The sequence below is a fragment of the Musca domestica genome, unplaced genomic scaffold (assembly GCF_030504385.1).
Source record: "Musca domestica strain aabys unplaced genomic scaffold, Musca_domestica.polishedcontigs.V.1.1 30, whole genome shotgun sequence".
In the NCBI taxonomy this organism is placed as follows: Eukaryota; Metazoa; Arthropoda; class Insecta; order Diptera; family Muscidae; genus Musca; species Musca domestica.
Window position 1 is genome coordinate 1,778,103 of NW_026712300.1, and position 16,166 is coordinate 1,794,268.

General features: G+C 34.8%; 1 protein-coding gene across 2 annotated transcripts in view; it reads left to right on the plus strand.

Moving 5' to 3' along the window:
• The window catches only part of LOC101899996 (muscle calcium channel subunit alpha-1), a 1,479,766-nt gene that overhangs the window by 1,191,474 nt on the left and 272,126 nt on the right, over window positions 1-16,166 (plus strand). For both annotated transcript variants that reach the window (XM_059124867.1, XM_059124866.1), the window contains exons 20-21: window positions 1,985-2,122; window positions 2,173-2,361. In XM_059124867.1, coding sequence (XP_058980850.1) covers window positions 1,985-2,122; window positions 2,173-2,361 — 327 coding nt within the window. The remainder of the gene's footprint in view (window positions 1-1,984; window positions 2,123-2,172; window positions 2,362-16,166) is intronic.

Below are 16,166 nucleotides of genomic sequence, written 5' to 3' on the forward strand. Positions count from 1 at the left end.
CCGTTATATGGGGGCTATACGAAGACGTGGACCTGCCCAGATAATTTTCTGTCATAGGCTGTAGTATCCATTTCGAACTTCAAATACCAAAGTTGCAACAATTCAGGTCAATAATGTCGCTAAAATCATCAAAATACCAAATATCGGGAGGTACTGTAATATGGGTGCTACAGGAAAACGTGGACCTACATGGCCCATTTACGAACTTAACCTGGCTATTGGAAAAATAAATACGTGTGCAAAATTTTAGCTTTCTATCTCAATTCGTTCGAAAGATAGCGTGATTACAACAGACAGACGGACAGACAGATAGACAGACAGACGGACGGATATGGCTAAATCGACTTAGAATTTTACGGTGATCAAGAATATATATACTTTGTTGGGTCTGACATGAGAATTTCGAGAATTTACAAACGGAATGACAAAGTTAATATACCCTCCATAGTATGGTGGAAGGTATAAGAATGAGATCGAAATATTGAAAAAAGTTGGATGTTAGATGCCCACCGGGCAAACAAACAGGGTATAATTTAAGTTACCTGGTATAGCTGCTTGTATTGCTGTGTGGTTTCGTTGTTGCAATTTAAGTTGCCACTGGACTGCCTGTGTGCTGCAAAAAATACAATAATTATGCACCTGTCATCCAAACGAATAGAAACATTAATTTCAGCCGGACCGAACTGTTAATACCCTCCATTATTGGTTAAAGAAAGCATTTTTATATAAATGTATCAGAATTCAAAGTTGTTCCACTTTAAACTGCAAATACCAATAAGACCGCCTGGATAATGCTGTTACACTTTTCAAAACCATAAAGTGGGTTAGGCCGTTATGTGCGGGCCATATCAAAACGGGAAAATCTATAGACAATTTTATATTTCAAGGATGTCATCTACCAAATCTTGTTAAATACCAAATTTGATACATCTCGTTTCAGTACCAAATATCCTAGACACAATACAAATTGTTCTGCCAAATTTTGAAGCTCTACGACAAATAATGTGGGCTGTATCGTGATTTCAAACGACAGACGACGAAAGTTAATATAACCTCCATTTCAAGGAGGAAGGTAAATAAAATAATTACATAAACAATTCTCATACTTACAATGAATTAAACATTTTGTTCATTGTTAAATTGAATGTATGTATTTTCAATACGTTACCTATATACCCAATGGTAACTTAAGTGGCCAGTATAAGACTCTCTTTTGTTCTGAAAGTTGCTAAACAAAGTATGATTCTTGAACAGAGACGAATACGTGTACAAAAGTTCTTCATTCAATAAATATCTGTGGATTAGCGGGTTAAGTAACTCGAAGAACTATGTGTTACTAACTCTAACTAACTCGACAGGGTTCTTCCAAAGATTTTCATATGTTACCTATGTACCCAATGGTAACTTACGTGGCCGGTATAAGACTCAAGAGTTGCTAAACAAAGTGTGATTCATTAACAGAGACGAATGCGTGTACAAAGTTCATCATTCAATAAAAATCTGGGCATTAGCGGGTTAAGTAACTCGAAGAACTATGTGTTAGGTCCACAATATAGAAGCTCGGCAGGGTTCTTCCAAAGGCGGAAGTACCTACAATACATATGCTAATGCCCAGATATTTATTGAAGGCCGCCAAAGACGATAGTTTTAGTAAAGGTGTGCACAAGTACTGCGTATTTCTTGATGGTAAAGAATATTACCTATGCATAAAGTTTGGCGGCTTGTCGAAACTAAAATATTTCCATTAAAATCTCCTACTACATGCAAGGAGACCTAGTTAAATATCAAATCTTACTTTAACAAAAAGAATTTAAATAAATCCTGCTTGTGGGTCCACTGTCTATCTTAAATCAACCCCTCGGAAGTTTTTGCCCATTGTGTTATTTACATTTAGTTTTTAAGCACAATTATCAATCAAATATATAATTTTGGAAGTGCTAAACAAAGTACTAGTAAGAAATGTAAAACACAAACTTTTTTATAGAACTATTTTGGTGATGCTTGGAACACTTTCGATTTTATCATTGTATTGGGAAGTTTTATTGACATAGTTTATAGCGAAATTAAAACAAAAGAACAGGCGCTAGCAACATGCGATGGACAGTCATGCAACAAAGCAAAGGTAAGATACTATTTCGTTATGAAATATTATTAATATGCCATTTTGTGTAGGGAGGATCCACCTTAATTTCCATTAATTTCTTTCGACTTTTTCGAGTTATGCGTTTGGTTAAATTGTTGAGTAAAGGCGAAGGCATCCGTACGTTACTATGGACATTTATAAAATCATTTCAAGCGCTTCCATATGTAGCACTTTTAATAGTAATGCTATTTTTTATCTACGCTGTTATTGGAATGCAGGTTTGTATGTCGACAAAATATACATATACACACATAGTACATTAATCTTAAAAAGTATAAAAAACACAACTCTCATATCTAAATAACATTTGTTCACATTGCATCTAATATAGTAAATAAAAAAATTATAAAAAGGGTCGATCGGGGATTTGTATAACTTGGAATTATACATGTAAACAGCTATCTGCTACAGTTCACATATTTGCATATTTTTGAGACAAAAGATCACAGGGAGGTAGACCCTCCAAAGTTCATTTTAGGTGCTCGTTATTAGGAGAACGACATCTGCTAAATAAGAATCAGCAAGAATATATGTAGGTCCTACATACAATTTTCATCCGACTTGACATTTAAACCCCTCAGAGCCGTAGTGTACTATGTTTTTTGGTACGATATACCCGATATAGCTTAAAGATACTTTTGGCAAATTTGGTCGGAATGTGTTTAGATTTAGATCTCATATATATTTCCATCAAATTTTGTGTAAATTATTTGAATAAACCTTCTCAGCCATAATACACTTTGCGCAGCAATGATATCTGCACAAAAATACCTCCGTTAAAAATAGTAGAAATCGATTCAAACAAAGATATATTCATTTTTATTTTTGAAGTGATTAACTTCAAGTATGTACCGGGGTGTAGTATATCTTATTGTCGACCATCCCGAAATATTACTGAAATGCAATTTATTTTATTTAATTTTGAAGAAAAATGTTAAAAATGTCTGAAATTTTAAGTTGAGGGAAATCTGAAAATGTATTTTTTAAAGGTGAAATTGGCACATAATGTTTTTTTTTAATATGAACACATTGTAAATATGCCACGATACTGAATACTCTACTTTAAAAGATATACGGACGAAAACAAAAAGTAAATTAGAAGACGTCACAGATTCACACTATAGAACATTTACAACGTTTAGCAATATTTTTATTTATAATTACCACAATTAACATTCGCAAGTGTTATCTTTTTCTTTATTTTAATATAATAGAAATAGTTTTTTTTTCGACGCCAAAACCAGATTATATTTTTTAGTTTCGAGTTTCTAAAAGTGTTGTGAACATAAAACCATTACTTTTTTATTCCAGCGACTAACTTCTGGTGATATTCTTCATTTTAATAACTTATGTACACTTTGTAGGGTCTGTTCAATGATTGAACAATATCACACCTTAACTAATCAAGTTTTCTCAGTAAAATGTCTCATATTCAGTTGTTATGCAAACTTGACCTATTTATTGTCTACTTCCCTTGCTAAATTTGAATGATTCTTTATATGTGTTATGACTTCTTACTTAATACCAATAAGGCGCACACAACTGTATTTGTCTTGCAAATTCTGTTACTGCCCTTCATCAACAAAGGGTAGAGAATAAGTAAGTAAGTGAGTAATAAGTGTCTATGGTTAATTAAAGCAAAACGTTCCGTTTATAAAAATAACAAAAAAACTAAACAGATAAGAACAAATTAATATTTAATGTAATCAGCGAAAAGTCGAAAATAAAGAACGATAAATATAAAAGTTATCATTAAATACATAAACTGTGAACATGAGAACCTTTTCGTTGTTAGTTAAATACACTCAGTGAAACCTCTAAATTAAATACACTAATGAACTATTGATTGAATTTCATTAAATTAGAATTGTATAATCTAATAAAATATACAATCTAAAATGTGATTCTGAGATTAAGAAAAATCAATCTACATTGAAACTGTATTTAAAGGTGAACTTTTGCTTGCATTACTTTAAATTAATCCGATTCTGAAAGTAACAAAAATAAATTTAAATTGAAACTGTCTGCTATTTGCTAAAAATTACAACACAAAATGTAGAGAAGGAACTTTCCTCCTCTCTTTAGACTACTGTTCTTTGTAAACCTACAAAACGACGATGCTTATGGTTATATTTTCAAATTAAAAGTTTGGGCAAAACTGACAACAACGATAATTACGTGGTAGTCATCAACAAATTCGAGTAAAACTCGAATAACCGATTTTCTAGGGTTTTCAAAAAGTCGATAGTAATTTTTTGTAAATTTGCAAAAACCGCTAATTGAAAAATCAAGTTTTCACTTTTAAGTGCCCCGTAAACGATCAAAATGCATGACATCACAATAATTTACGTGTGTATGAAGCTTTCACATACGGTTCACTTTTGGCGATTTTGGGCGTTAGCTTAAAGAAAATGAAAACAGTAAGAGAAATAAAATAATCTGAATGAAAGAATCTGAAAAAAGAAATCAATTGACTCATAAAAAATTTATTAATTGAATTAAGAGGTCATTGGCAAAATTTTTTTTTTTAAGAATGGATAGTTCCACTTGCGAGGTATAACTAATGTGACCATTTATATTTTTCGTCAGAGCGGGACGCCTGCGGAATTTTGTAAAAAAAAAAAAAAATTATGCATTTAAAAACAAATTTTATTCAAAAATGGAGAGAATACGTATAAATCTAATTCATGAAATTAATTTTATGTCTAAGTATTTGTTTTATATTTGTCAGCAGAGCAAATTAGTTTTAAAATATCGGGTCTAGTTGGAGCTGATTACATTGTTTGTTGATGTTAGTCTTAGTAATTAAAATAGCTTTTAAAATTGCCACACTTAACTGCGTTTTTTCACTTGTCCATATTTTATTCATTAGGGAAAAAAGTCTTTCGACAGGTGCGTTACTTCCAGGCATACATAAAACATACTCAATAATTGTGCGAAAGTTTGTGCAGTTGAGATTATTAGCACGGAAGTGTTTAAACAGCTCCACCCAAAGGTCTTCAGTAGCAACATTCTCATCGTTCCAGCTTTTGATTTTTTCAACTGTGACGTAACTGGAAATAAGCGAAAACTCATCGAACACCTCCGTATCTTGGCTACTGTTAAGAAATCTTTGTGTGATCAGCAAATCCGTCACATTCTGTACGTCTTCCCAAGTAGGGACTTTTCTCAAATTTGACCATTCAAATACTGCTAGTTGTGCATTGAACTGGCACCACTGTTCCAAGTATTCTTTACTTGTCTTATAAAAATCCGCTGCCGCAGTTTTCACATTCTGCTCATCAACAGCAACGTCAGTTTTTTGTAATTTTACCAGTAGATTGCGGACAGAATGAGGAAGGAAAATCGAATTCTCTTTAAGTTCTAAGTTATCTCGGAGACGATTAATTTCATTCGCAGACTCTATTGCGGACACGTTTTGTCCCTCGATTTTCAACACGGCTTGATGAAAAATCGCTGTCTGTGCGTGCAAAAAATATAACCACAATTCAGAGCTGGGATTTCAAGCGCCGGCATTAAAGCAAGCCACCTTGTTTTACTGTAGCCCAACAGTTTCTGATACTCTGTGTCGGTGGAATCACAGAACTCTTTCAGAACTTCTACCCGAATGCTGTAGATGTAGAAGAATGAATAAATTTTCACAATGATGCATTCGAAGTCAACAGGGAGACAATCTGCGGCTGTTTTGATAGCATTATGAATTATATGGGCTCCACATCCAATCCTAATGAGCTGCCTTCCAACGGATAGGTTCAATTTCGCGTAAACATTATTTATTCCTTTTCTATTCTTTCCTCCGAAATTGCAGTTTGTATTGTCTGCACAAAATGCCACAATTTTCTTATTCAAATCATTGCAAGATAATACTTCTTTCAAATAATCCACAAATCACATCTAAATTTTTGCTCAAAACATGTTTGTATTAGATTTGAAGCACAGTCATTCGAACGAAAACTGTGGCTTTCTTGCACTGTGTGGTACGCCCACGCACCCTCCGCTGCAGCTATATCCAAGTCTTTGGAAGTCGCCAAATTTGTTATTTAAAAAAAAGAAAGCATTGACGAGCTTGAAGCGGCAGCTTGATAAGAAAGCTTGTGTTTTTCCGATTTTAAATGCTTCTCAATATCACTGGCACCACCATGTCCAACACTAAAATCAGTACGACATTTTTCACACGTAACGTCTAATTCACCACTTCTTTGTTTTATAAATGGATACTTATTTTGCAAAGAAATGTTAAAAGTACACTTGCGTTTAGGCATTATTGTAATGTTACAATCACTAACATTGAAAATAAATTGTTTGACTTTGCTCGCCACGGGGAAAAAATAACTCATGTATTTTTCATCAATATCAATATCCAGTATTTTCGAAAGCGGGACATTTTTGCTCTCGCTGGGGACAGCGGGACAGATAACCTCAAAGCGGGACTGTCCTGCCCAAAGCGGGACGTATGGTCACGTTAGGTATAACCAAGCCTGGTTTTGTCTCTAATTAATTTTTCGGCATCAATACTTCATAATGATTTTCTTTAATAACACGGTTGCTTTACTTTTCACATTTAACATTCCAAAGTGCTGGCAACAACCGGTTAACTTCCAACAACTCAAAAACATTTTTTTCTCAGTATCCCACATCTGTATGCACCCATTCGTTTTGAAAAAAGTCGTAAATGAGAATACGCATGATCACTGAACTGTACACACGTAAAAATCGATCGTCATGCACGAGAAAACCAAAAATTTTTGATTTTGCTTTATGCATCGTATGTGTGCCGCATACATACAAATTTTCACTAACACCACATAATTGCATCCTATGCATTTTGATCGTTTACGGTGCACTTTATATCTCACTTTGAAAATCGATAAATACTTTCCTCCTTACCTCAATTACTCTTCGTTATGAGACTTTGCGGTCAAAGAAGACATTTCTTGAGCAGATTTGTACAAGTCAACAACTACAAGAAGTGTATCTGGAAATGATTAATATATTGGACATTTAAGGAGCAGTAAACCAGCTTCACAGAGCGAGCATATTTAGACTGAGTTGTGTTTTGCAGAAATATACAAACAATCCCCTTGAATCTAGTGCTTATCAAAATCTGAAATGAAATGAAACCCTAACTCAACGAATAAGTTATTATTACGGACGACCGCGGACCTCAGAACGAATGTAAGTTAGGTCAAATCATAAAATTATGTTTAGGATCTGATAAAAATGTCAGAGTCTTTGACTTTAGAACATCAAACGGTATTATCAGATGATCAGTAATAAAGTTTATTCTGTTACTATCCGAATAACTTTCAGCAATTTCATCACATCATTCATTTTCTCATTTGCATTATCAACGACTTTCGCTTTCTTTCGTCCTTTGCAAAGACGTTAATCACGTTCCAATCGATCCTCATCTTCCAAACGCAGACAATAATGATCACCCGAATGTCATGTATCTGTAAAACGACATCAACAACATCCATCCCCTGAATGTCCTTCATCATCGAACCGACCCCCTGAACTTCCTTCATCGTTGAAACCCCCTCAACAGCATCTCGACCAACACATGAACGTTATCCATCATCAACCTCTAAAACGACCTCAACAACCATCAACAAATAGAAAATCAACCGCCCTCAGTAAAGACGCATTCCAGCATGGTCTAAACCGTCTGCACGACCACTAGCACCAAAGGCTGTATTCCAGGATGAAACATAATGGTAACGAAATAACAATTGCAATACCCGTTTTAGAACGCATCTGGCATACTTGTCGAGTAAGTGTGAACTTTGCTGCCACCGTTCATTGGGCTACAGTCCGTCTGCAGACACAGCTCAATCTGGAAACGTTTACCTATAAGACACACGCTTTCCGAAATTACTGTAGTTGATGCGGATTACCGCAGTCGTTATCGAATTGTTTCTACTCGAAATTGTACTCGTTAGATAATATGTTATCGGAAACAATGTTTGTAGTGATTTTTGCGTGGAAAATGGGTAGAAAAAGAAATTGTAATTATTATTATATTTGTTTGTGTTTCTCTCCGTATGAGACATTAATGTTTCCTCAGGTGAAGGTATAGAAAAATAAATTAAACCAAAAAGTATTAGTTTAAATAATAATATTTAATATTCGTTTATTGACTGCTATGAGAAGTTGTCATCCCGAGTTGGCAGATTGCCTTTATTACGCGGTGATCTCCAAAGTTCAAACAAGAGTGTTAATACGCAAACAAAGTAGCAATGTTGCGAGGATCCTGGAAGCACCGATGCTCACTGGAAGCCGTTGGAGCCGTTCAAAGAGTAAGAAAATTCTAGGCTGAGATAATGAATAACCCTACAGAAGGGAGACCGACTTAACCATTTCCTCCCACCTTGAAACATTGGACAATGTTGCAATAATTATTAATAACATTATTTTGCATTACAATTCAAAAATGAAATTATTTCGATAAGCAATACAATTACAATGCGACTAAGTGTCTTAGTCGCATTGTAATTCTATGAGTGCCGAGCATGGCAGAAAAATACAGGTAGATGCATCAACGCTTGTGAGCATTGATATGTCAAAATAATTTAAATGTTTTTTTCAAATATAAATAGATTCTTAAATGTTTTCTTATAAGACGTCATTCGGATGTTATTATAATTCGCGTTTTTCAACAACTTTTACAAATTTAAATAATTTTTCATTCAACATTTTCAATTTTGTCTCAGCAGCTGTGTCGATGCGTCTACCTATATTCTTCTACCTTGGTGCCGAGTTTGTATTCACGCAATTTGGGATATCAATGCAATTCGAGGTTAAACGGTACATCGTTTAGTCTAAGTCACATGGTTGTAATGAAGTTCGATGGACTCCGCGATCCCTTTAACGTGACTCAGGATAGCTGCAATGTAATTCATGTAGTACCCAATATCCATTTTCCACAAAGTACGTAGAATCAATATAATTAATAACGGCCATTTAAGTTTATAGAAGCAGTCCATGATATTTCACGAATCCCGACATCTTTTTGATTATAAATTAAATGAATGTAAGATCCGCTAACTCCAGTCCCACAAATGACTTCCAGAGGTCAGAACTGAGTGAGAGAGTCGTAGTTTTTCCTAGCTCCAGTTAGGCAACGAGTTGGGTGTTATGCTGGGTTTGCTGATCAGCAATCTGTGAAATTATTGTTAAATCACAGGAAACCTCGTCGTTGTAGAAACGTTAGAGGAAGCCGTAAACCTTTGAAAAGGCTCTCGCAAACATTTCTAACACGACAGCAGGGATCCAACAACGGTCTTACAGGGATGCTGGATTTAGGCAATAACAGACGAAAAACTAAAGTCAGGGAAAGGGCGATGATACGAGTGATTGGGAGAGATTGAACTGTGGCGAAGTAAGATGAGCTGGTGTTTTATTAGCTGTGTATGGTACTGAAGTCGACACACGATGAGGAAGGCGGGAATGCAGTAGGGAATGATGATCCCGACGGAAATAATGACAAGGATTGGGTTCCGATCGGGCTTCAGGTTGACCCACGTTCATCATAACCACTGAACTTATGCTGGAGATATCCATTCCCTCTTCATTGGTGCATCCGCGAAGTCAAAGTCCAACGAGATTACTGTAGGTTCCATAGCTAAACAACACAAAAATATGACAAGGAGGAATAAATTAGTTCTGGAGTATTACTAATTTTGTTACTGGCTGCCGTATTACTCCTTGTGCTGTCTTGACGTCAACTACGCGAACCATTCCGTCATCGCCGGGATTAACAGGTACTATTTGACCTAATCTCCAAACCGTTTGAGGCAGCTGCTCCTGGCGAATAACAACAAAATCATTCACTTCGATACTACTATGCGGAAACCTCCATTTATAACGCTTGTGCAGACTATGCGAAAATGCATTCCGCCACTTAATACATTGTTGAGTTAAAGTCTTAATTCGACGACAGCAATTAACGAGACTAAGAGGGGTTTTGTCTGTGGCCGCTTCAGGGGGAGAAAGAAGAGGAGCGCCCACAAGAAAATTACCAGGTGTTAGAGGAACAATGTCTTTTGAGTTTTCCAAAATTGGGCATAGCGTTCGAGGATTAAGACACGTCTCAATTCGAGCTAGTTCAGTACTAAACTCTTCAAATGTTTACCGCAATTGTTTCGCGTACAGACGAAATTGTAATCTGAAAGACCTCCCATGTGTGGACCCCTTGAAGTACCTGGTAGTTCTCGATTTTTTTTTTTTTTTCAACAAAAGTCTTAAAATCCTTTTCTGGTGTTCGCGAAGCACCAACAAAGTTCGTACCATTGTCTGAGAACAGGGTATTAGGACAACCACGACGTGAAAAAACCTGTGAAATTATTGCACTGATAATTATTTGCTTATTACACGATCTCTTATTGTTAAATGTCTGTAGCAGTAGACTGTGTTGTCCGTGTCTGTTTTGCTGTTTATTCTTTTTGATGTTGATAAACTATTTTGGAGCATCTCTATCGTTAGTCTCTAGTTATAGTGATGTTCCGTTTGTAACACTCTCATGTTATCGATCTTGGGTGTTTGGTTGTTCTGTTTACAACTTTCGGCTAACGCCGTTTTTTGTATTGGATTATTGTTTCTTAATTTGATGTCTGTTTTGTGTACTGACATCCTAGCTTTTAGTTTTTTTTTGTTGTCTCAACCTGAAGTTTTCCGCAATTTTCTTCCTAATTACCACCACATTCAATTTCGTATACTACATTATGTTTGTCCATTTTAGGAATTTTACGTTACATGTTTGTGAATAAAGATTTTGTTGTGTTATGTGCTATTGTGCATTTATTTTTGCAATATATTTCTGACTTTTCCAATATATCTGATAAAATTGATAAATTTATCAGGGATTTGTACATTTTCGGCGGATCTGTTTTCTGCGAATTTCGACTTGTATGTTTACTATATAACAATTACACTTGACGGTGGTTGTCACGCTAGACTTAAGTTTATTATTCTAATTAGTTGCAAGTATTTTTACGTGTTTATGCTGTGAAAATGTTAATATGTTGTATTTTTGTTATTTAATTTGTAGATCACCCTGATAAAATAAATAATTAAAAGCCAAAAAGATTGACCTCAAGCTTACAGAATTGTTTTTATTAGTAAAGAAAAAATATTTTCTACAAAAAAAAAAATAATTTCAACAAAAGCGCAAACGTATCTGATTGAAACAAAAATAAAATTACTGAGTTATTAACAATTAAAATAAAAATTAAACATTCAGAGTTTCAGAACAACCCCTCTCAATCACTACGTTTCAATTGTGTCAAAACTGTATAAATTTGCTTGTATCCAATGATATTGTAAACATGTCTGCTAGTTGCGACTCTCTTAATATATATTGAAACTTTATTATTGCATTGTTTATGTGATTTCGTATAAAGTAATACTTCACATCATTATGTTTTGATATTTTGCTGAAAGAATTTTGTGCTATGCCGATACATACTCTGTTATACTCATAAATTCTAACAGGTTTATTCTCATTTAGAACGTTTAAATCTATAGGAATTCCTATAATATATAAGAGCTTCGTAAACAATATAACTGAGGGCTATGTATTCCACTTCGCTTGATGAGGTAGCAAGTATAGTATGTTTTATGCCGCTCCATGATCAATCAAAACCTTGAAATAAAACCCGCTTACAGGTTTGCGGGTTTTTTTAATGAAGACCAATGTATTTCGCATGGACTGGATAGATATCAAACCCATGTACGATATTTGAAAACATATATCTGGTCGGACGCTTAACATTAAATACATTAGGCTTTCCAGCATTTCAAGATATGGTTTGTCCGTAAGCTCTTGCGTTTCTATTGGAAGAATCAATGCCTTTTCCATTGGAGACTTTGTAGGATTGCACTTTTTTCAATGTGATTTTTCTGATTCACCGTCGTTGTGCCTTTAGTTCTCTCATAGTCAATCTTCGTTCCCAAGTAATATTGTAGGGATCCACAGTCGGACATTTTGAATAATGTACGTAGATCCGAGATTACCTTCTTTACGGCTTTCAAAACATTTCCCGCAATCAATACATCGTCCACATAATTATAAATATTATATGTTGACAGTTTTATCTTTGAACATAATATGTTACTAATGACTGAGACCTGCTTAAATGAACGTATTTTAAACTCTGAAATTCTGTCAAATTAAAACAATATTATTAGACGTGACCGTGACCGTGAAAGCAACGGCGGTGGAGTGCTCATAGTTGTCTCCAATAACTTTTCATGTCAATTACTGGATCTTGATTCTTCTCTAAATATTAAGTTCATTGCCGTCGAAGTCAAAAACAAATTGAAAAAGTTCATAACATGCTTATATATTATTCCATCATCACCGCAAATAATTTATAAAAAGCAGTTTTACAAAAAATTAAGCCAGATGATCTAATTTGTATACTTGGCGATTTTAATATACCAAACATGTTGTAGAATTTTTTACCTGTGGATAAAAACTTGTTGCCTGAAAATTTACACAAATTTTATGAAGTATTCTTCGATAAACTTTTTGATCTTAGTATTTTTCAAATAAATTGTATCCGTAACTATAAGATACACAAAAAAATATAAATTGTCCATTTTGTATAAAATAAAACAAGTGAAAAAGCTGAAAGTTAGGTCGGGCCGAACTTTGAATACCCTCAAGTTTGACATTTTTCAAAAAACTTAAGATCCTTTAAAATCTTAAGATTCTGTTAAAATCTTAAAAATACCGAATGTGGCCGTATATTAGGGTCTACACTACGACGTGGACCTGCATACGCAACTTTTGTCATAAGTGTGCACAGAGAATTTTCTGGTATGGGCTGTGTATCTATTACGAACTTCAAATACAAAATATGAAATAATTCCGGTGAAAAATGTCGCTAAAATCATCAAAATACCGAATATCAGGGGGTACCGTTATATGGGGGCTATAGGAAGGCGTGGACCTGCAGCAATTTCCTGTCATAGGCTGTAGTATTTATTGCGAACTTTAAATACTGAATTCGAAATAGTTTCGGTAAATATTGTCGCTAAAATCATCAAAATTCCGAATATCGGGAGGTACTGTTATATGGGGGCTATACGAAGACGTGCACCTGCCCAGATAATTTTCTCTCTTATACTGTAGTATCCACTTGGAACTTCGAGTACCAAATTCCGGTAAACAAAGTCGCTAAAATCATTAAAATACCGCATATCGGGGGGTACCGTTATATGGGGGCTATACGAAAATGTGGACCAACATGGCCCATTTTCAATACCAAAAGTCCTGCAGACATAATACACATTTGAGCAAATTGTTATCAACTTACTTCATTTCGTTTGGAAGCTAGTGTGATTTCCACAGACGGATAGACGGTCGGACATTTTTTAATCAGCATAGAATTTTATGCTGATCAAGAATATATGCACTTTGTGGGATCTAAAAAGTATATCTCGAGATGTTACAAACGGAATGACAAACTCCCTCCATATTATGGTGGAGGGTATTAAAAACAAAAAAACATTGTACAATGCATTCTATCTTTTCAGAAAGCCATCAAGTGGGTGAGGCCATTAAATGTGAGCCATACCAAAAAGGGAACCTTCATGAACAATATTATACTACAAGGACGTCATCTATTGCGTAATTTTCAAAATACCAATTTTAAGACAAATCCGTGAAAAAATATGGCAAAAATTATCAAAACACCGAATATCGGGAGGTACCACTATATTGGGCTATACAGAAACGTGGACTATACATACAATGTTTTGCTACAGGAGCTAGAACCCATAATGACCCACACATAACAATTTTTAGAAAAATCCGCGAAAAAATGTAGCAAAATTCTTCAAAATACCGAATATCGGAGGTATCGTTATATGGGACCTATACCAAAACGTGGACCTATACATACAATGTTTCGCCACAGGAACTGAAACGTATTATGATCCACAAATACCAATTTTAGACAAATCCGCGAAAAGAAAAATATAGCAAAAGTCATAAAAATACTGAATATCGAGATGTACCGGTATATAGGGACTATACCAAAAGGTGGACCGATGTTTCTAATTTTCAATAGCACCCATCCTAGACACAATGCAAATTGTTCTGCTAAAAGCTCTACGTCACCTTTCCACATTTCCAAGGTGGAAGTAATAAAAAAATAAATATAATTCAAACAATAAAATTATAAAAAAATAAATTCAATAAAAAAAAGTAGTGGACGGAAAAAAATGGGCGGTAACGAGAGATCGACTTCCGTCGTCATACAGTTTAAATATTATTACAGGGTACCATATCAATTAAAAAAGATCTTACAAGAGATTCACTACGAAAACGAAATATATCATATGTTTCGACCCTCCCATCCAAAAAGCGAGAAATCGGGGACTTCTAGAAACGCTGCCATAGCTCAATGCTACGGACTGCAGAAGATACTTGAATACCTGGAACCTAATCTCTTATAATATTCTTACAGAGATAAAATGCGGTAGTTATTTTTTTACAAAGGTTTTATTAATTAGAGAACAAACTTGAAGAATGTTATGTACACGAAAGAGAAGAATTTGAAGTAAATAGAAAATAAAATGTCTAAAAACATAAATATTCAACAAAAAATTCAAACACATGTAATTGAAACAATATTCAATTACAGGGAAGAATCGAGCTAAATGTTGGTAGCAGTCCCACCCCTGCCGACCGAGGAGGCGACATCCCCATACGTTGGGAGCGCGGGAATGGTGGGTTAGTTGTGAGTTAGTGATTCCAGCTACAGTCTAGTACATCAGCCGGTAAAGTAATAGATAAAATATACTATTGAGAAAGGAATTAACACATAAAACATATAACATGCTTCTGCAGAGGGAATTGTAAAGTAGATGCCGTAAAAATGAACCGCAGACGCTATTTTAGATTACACATGAGGATCCCAATGGGTTACTGATTGCGAAATTAGTTTTTGCGTGAAATAATTTTAACGGTTCGAAATTACGAGTTCTACGAGAAGGAATAGTAACATCGCCAGTTAAGAAATAAGAATTAATCATATCGCGTGTTAATTTAGTGATAAATAACGCTCTTATCATAAACCGTCTTCTTTCAAATGTTGGGAGATCAATTAACAGTAAACGATTTTCATAAGGCGGAAGTAATTCTGACGGGTTCCAGTTAAGGCCCCGTAGAGCAAAAATCAGGAATTGAAATCGAACTGGTTCGATTTTTTCTGAATAGCGTTTATAAAAATACTGTACAGAATAAATCCGTACTCTAATACTGGGCAAACTAAGCTCACTAACAACCCTTTAGTGGCATATGGATCGTCGAACTCTTTATACCAGCGTTTTATGAAACCTAATGGAAAGTCGAATCGTCAAGGGAATTTATATGCATGTAAAGCTTCAAATAATCAGCATAGATTAGTATTTTAGAGAATCGAATATGATCCGGAAGATCATTAAGATACAGAACAAAAAGTAGAGGACCCAAATGACTACCATGTGGTACGCCAGAAGAAACAACAATATTTTTGGAAAAGGAATCATTGAAAATAGCTTTTAGGGTACGACCCTCCAAGTATGATGAAATCCAGCCAAATAGAGCAGTCGGAAAACCCATAGCATCGGGTTTATATAACAAATGCTTATGCACTACGGTATCAAAGACTTTACTCAAGTCTGTATAAATAGCGTCAGTTTGTTGTTTATTTACAAATCCGTTTTGAACATGGCACACGAATTCTAAAAGATTAGAAGTAGTAGATCTGCCTTTCAAAAACCATGCCGAAAAGGTATATTATGCTTTTTATAAAATGCGACATCCGACGTGAGACTAAGTGTTCAAAAAGTTTAGGAATGGCGCTCAACTTAGCAATACATTTATAGTTATGTATGAAACGTCTATTGCCTGATTTATGATGTGAAATAACGAAATTCGATCTCTAGAAGTTTTGAAAATAACCTTTTTCAAGGAGTAGTTAAATATTGTAGTCAAAGATATGTATAATTCTCTAGCACAAGCTTTTAAAAT